Consider the following 4,611-nt stretch of genomic DNA (forward strand, 5'->3'; position numbering starts at 1 on the left):
CCAGTTTGCAGTAAATTAACGAATTAATTGAATGGAAAGTCTCAATCAGCCCATTTCATTATTTCGTATATTTATTTATCTAAGCATTTAAAAACAAGACAATCATGAAAAAGAATAAGTAACAGCCAAAGTGATGCAATATTTGAAGTCACCGATTGGATATTTAACAAGAAATTCTGCTTGCCTTTCTTGACTATTACAAATTCAATGAAAATTAATAATTATAGTGGATATAACTCCTATTAAAAATTGAAATAAATTTTGTTCTTAAGCTTAAGCTTCAGTCTATAAATACCATTTTAATTTCACATTTCATCCCACACCTCAGAACACTTATTCAATCATCCATTTTTCTTATTTGTTTCTCTTCCGTTTAAACTTAGAAACAAAACCTCTAGTAGTAGTATTAGAATCATGGGTGTTGTGAGTTATGAGTTTGAGGTAACCTCCCCAATTGCTCCAGCCAGGCTTTTCAAAGCTTTTGTTCTTGAAGCTGCCAAGGTTTGGCCCACGGCTGCCCCTCATGCAGTCAAGAGTGTTGAGCTCGAAGGTGATGCTAGTCCTGGAAGTATTGTAAAGATCACCTTTGTTGAAGGTTAGTTCTTTAACTTTCACAATCTTTTTATTTCTTATTTTTTGATCAACACGAGTATATCGAATAACAAGTATTTTTTTGCTTAGGCCTTCCATACCAATATATGAAGCACCAGATTGGAGGACACGACGAAAACAATTTTTCATACAGTTACAGTATGATTGAAGGTGGGCCTTTAGGGGACAAGCTTGAGAAAATCAGCTATGAGAACCAGTTTGTGGCAGCTGCAGATGGAGGAAGCATTTGCAAGAGCTCAATAAAATATTACACCACAGGCGACTATGTAATCACCGAAGATGAAATCAAGACTCTCATTAAAGGGAGTGAGGTAGTTTACAAGGCTATTGAAGCTTATCTTTTGGCAAACCCCGATGCCTGCAACTAAAGATATAGCTTCCTTTGAATTCTCATGCATGCTTTTAAAGGGTGGTGTGATTATAATGGTGTGGTTTTGATATTTTATTTTCGTCTTGAACTCTAAACTGTCTTTGGAGTATTCCAATAAAAGTGATGGTGATCAGACTTTGGTCATCTTAATTCATTTTTAATATAGAGTTTGAGTTGAAGCATCTTTGGTATAAATAATGAAATAAAATAAGCATATAAACTTGGTTTTAAATGGTATATATTTTGCAAGGATTCTGCAATATTTTTTCATCTATCGTTTGAGTTAAACAAGGAGTAATACACTCTAAAATCTCTAGTATTTCCAAGACATGAACCTAAAGTAAATTTGACTAAAATTTCCACCTCATAATTTGATATGGGCAGCAAGACCAAGTCCACAACTCTTAGTTTATGTTATTTTTATTAGGGTTACTAACATTTTATATAAAAGAATATTAAAATATCGGTTATGATTATGATTCTTTAAATATATAAAATAATTTTAAAATATTAAATGTGGAGGTATTTATAGTCGTGTTAAGTTTCGAACGGACTTAAAATGCTATTAAATAATATATATATAAATTTTCAATTTCAAATATAAATATCAAATTTTAACAAAACTTGTTCATATTTATAATAGAAAAGTTAATCACTCCGGATGAAACTTCTTCATATTTTTAAGAAAAGTAATAATTTGTTATTCTTCAATAATTATAGTATTATTATATTTAATCTTTTACACATTATAAATTACATAATATATAAAAAATTTAACTTCAAAAATAATCACCATTCATATTTTAAAGCTAAATTCATTTTTGAACTTAATATTTCTCTTAAAACTCTTTTAAACATGATATGAATATTTAGGTTTAGACAAATAAGTCAACTCTTGCATAGAGGTTGAAGTACGCATGCATTAGATGCATTTTCAGACTTAAATATCCATATAGTTGATTAATCAAAATAGCTTATTGTTCAGGAGAATATGTCACTACCTTTATAAAGTCAAAGGTTGAGAAACTTTAATGAACATATAAGATAAGGAGAATCTGGAAAGATATTTTTATTGGTGTTATAAAACTATACATTAACGGGCTATTTATTTGCATCTGAAATCTTTTAATAAACTATTCCAAATCAAAACAACCGTTATTATCCCAATATGGTAAAACTACCTAACAATCTATCACATCCCATATTTTTATTGTTAAGTTTGCATAATTATTTCAAAAAATGAGTTCCTGGTTTGATGGATAAAAGATAATTAAGAGATAGAAAATTTATCTTTAAGATTTCAGTTCAAATTTCTTCCCTTGCATAATGTTTAATTTTTGCTATTTTTTCTCTCATCCCTATTTTTGTGCCACCCCTACCTAGGTACCCTAGGTATAAATATTATTTTTTCTTTTCTGTCAGCTTTTCTCATTTGTTTTTCTCTCTTGTCATCCCACCCTCTCATTTTCTCTCTACTCTTTCAATTTTTCTCTCTTTTCTTCAACCTTGTGCTGCCTCATAACCTAGTTTTATCACCATTGTTGTGTTGCCCCTCTACTTCTCTATTGGTGGTGTTGTTTTGCTTTGTTTTCTTCCTCTCTTTCACCCTTTTGCTCATTATTTTGTTGCTTTTCTTTGTTGTTCATTGCTTCCATTTTTCTCCTCCCGTTGCCACACATTTAAGCCCTTTGTTGTTGCCATTTTTCTTGCATTACCGCCTCTCTATGCCCTCATCTTCTCATCTTTTTCTTCATTTTTGGTTGTTGATTTTTACCACCTTTGACCGAATTCCCCTAGGCTATTGTTAGTGTTCTTTTTAATTCTGTGATCACTATTCATCATAGATCTAAAGCGGGTGAAGCCTAATTGCTGATTTTTAATGCGATCCACATCATTTTCTTCGTTTCTTTTTATTCTGTTGTTGCTGAGTGTGCTTGTGCTTTGGCCGAATTTTACATACTAACTTTCATGTGTTTTAAATGTTGAAAGACTGAATCCAAATGTCTCGAATCAACAATGACATCAGAAATCATTCGTATCTTCGTTATATTTTGAAATAAGTTAAGTAGAGGTCCCGAAAGTTTGAATTGATTGGCTACTATAAATACTTGTTTTGGTCGAACCTTATAGAGGTGCCTAAAGGCTATTTTTAATCAAATTTTATTCATGTTGTGTACAGATCCGGTCTAGATTTGTTTAGATTTAAGGCATGAAAGTTGTGGATTTTTGAGTAGTGCTGCGGTTTTGCGAATACAAGGTGTGGGTCCTAACTTTTTTATGTTTTGGAGTCTAATGTAAGTTGTATGATTATTTAGAAGTTGATTGAATGTAGTGTGTAATCTCAACGCATGGTCGAAAGGCATTATGCCATCCATGAAGTGGTCAATTTTGGTAAGCAGTCATAAGTTAGCCGAAAGCACTAAGTGAACCACTAGTAAATGGCTGAATGTTATAGGGCCTTAAAATGAGGTAACTGATTGTGTAAGTATCTTACATATGGGCTGATTGTGTGTTGTTCTATTGGTTAGCTAAATGCATGCCATTTCGTGACTTGTACTGTTAAGTATGCTATTCATTATTGTTACCGACTTCATGTAAGCATGTCTACTATGTTGTCTATTGAGCGCATGTATAACATGTTATTGATTATATTGTATAATGTTGCTTGTATGAATGCCATTAAATGTTACCGTTCTCACTGAATGCATGTAAAGCATGCCACCGTTATTATTGCTAAAAGTAACAAGTTTTAACCTCATTCTTAATGTGTTTTTGGGTGATTATTCGATGATAATTGTGAATATTATACTCCTAATCCTTTAAATTCATGTTTTGATGCTTAATAGAGCACTTGGGAGAAAAAGGAGTGAAAACTAGAGCATTGGAGCAAGCTACAGAAGCTACACGAGCTAGACCATTCTACACGACCATGTGACCGACACAAGCATGTGGTTGGCCGTGTCGATTTCACGGGATTTCATACTAAACTTAGAAAAATCATGATTTTTTAGGTTTTTTGAGCATTCTAAGATGTATATATGACAACAATAAGAAGATCGGAGTGAGTCGTCAAAGAATATTTAAGAAGACAACTCGAGAAACACCATTGAAGCCGACTTGGAAGTAAATTTCTGTCAAGACTGAAGATTCCCAGTTCATTTCTTAGGAAGTTATCACGAGTTTCTTTGTTTCTTTCGATTATAAATTTTCAAGTATGAACTAATTTTTAAATACCTCGGGAGATGAATCCTATGATGGATTCTGTCATTTAATTTTTATTTTACACAAAAATTATTTAGTTTCTTATTCTCAATTATGAGTGCTTCATTCATGGTTTGATATTTCTAGAGTATTAATCCATGTTCGATATCCTTAAATCGGTGGTTGAATAGACCCCGTTTAAGATTAGATCTTGCGTAATTGAGTGGAGTTGCATGCAATCCTAGAAATAGGATGTCATAAATCTACTAGATTAAAGTCAAATCTAATATGAGAATCTATCGCATGAGTTAATGCAATAATAGGGGTTTTAATTAGAAAAAAATTAATTAATCAACCTAGAGTCAGTTGCTTTTATGCTCGAAAGAGATATTAGCATAATTTTGGGATTTCTACGGATCAAAGTGTTA

The 4,611-nt window shown here is 32.0% G+C and overlaps 1 protein-coding gene and 1 long non-coding RNA gene across 2 annotated transcripts; both read left to right on the top strand.

Moving 5' to 3' along the window:
* Positions 1 to 304: 304 nt before the first annotated feature.
* LOC105777970 (major pollen allergen Bet v 1-A) lies at positions 305 to 1,143 on the top strand. The gene is made up of 2 exons (XM_012601510.2): positions 305 to 595; positions 682 to 1,143. Exons 1-2 carry the CDS (start codon positions 415 to 417, stop codon positions 978 to 980), a joined length of 480 nt encoding a protein of 159 aa, XP_012456964.1. The 5' UTR covers positions 305 to 414; the 3' UTR covers positions 981 to 1,143.
* A 488-nt stretch (positions 1,144 to 1,631) lies between these two features.
* LOC128033746 (uncharacterized) lies at positions 1,632 to 4,280 on the top strand. The gene is made up of 2 exons (XR_008189776.1): positions 1,632 to 3,239; positions 3,829 to 4,280. It is a non-coding gene; the product is annotated as an uncharacterized LOC128033746 (long non-coding RNA).
* Positions 4,281 to 4,611: the final 331 nt, after the last annotated feature.

This window comes from Gossypium raimondii, chromosome 10 (assembly GCF_025698545.1).
Source record: "Gossypium raimondii isolate GPD5lz chromosome 10, ASM2569854v1, whole genome shotgun sequence".
NCBI classification, from domain to species: Eukaryota; Viridiplantae; Streptophyta; class Magnoliopsida; order Malvales; family Malvaceae; genus Gossypium; species Gossypium raimondii.

What these genes read in the sequence shown, in the direction of transcription:
- LOC105777970 (XM_012601510.2), top strand. Translation starts at nt 415, where the DNA reads ATGGGTGTTGTGAGTTATGAGTTTGAGGTAACCTCCCCAATTGCTCCA. An exon ending in AAAGATCACCTTTGTTGAAG is followed by an intron (nt 596 to 681) that starts GTTAGTTCTTTA and finishes TTTTTTGCTTAG; the next exon opens with GCCTTCCATACCAATATATG.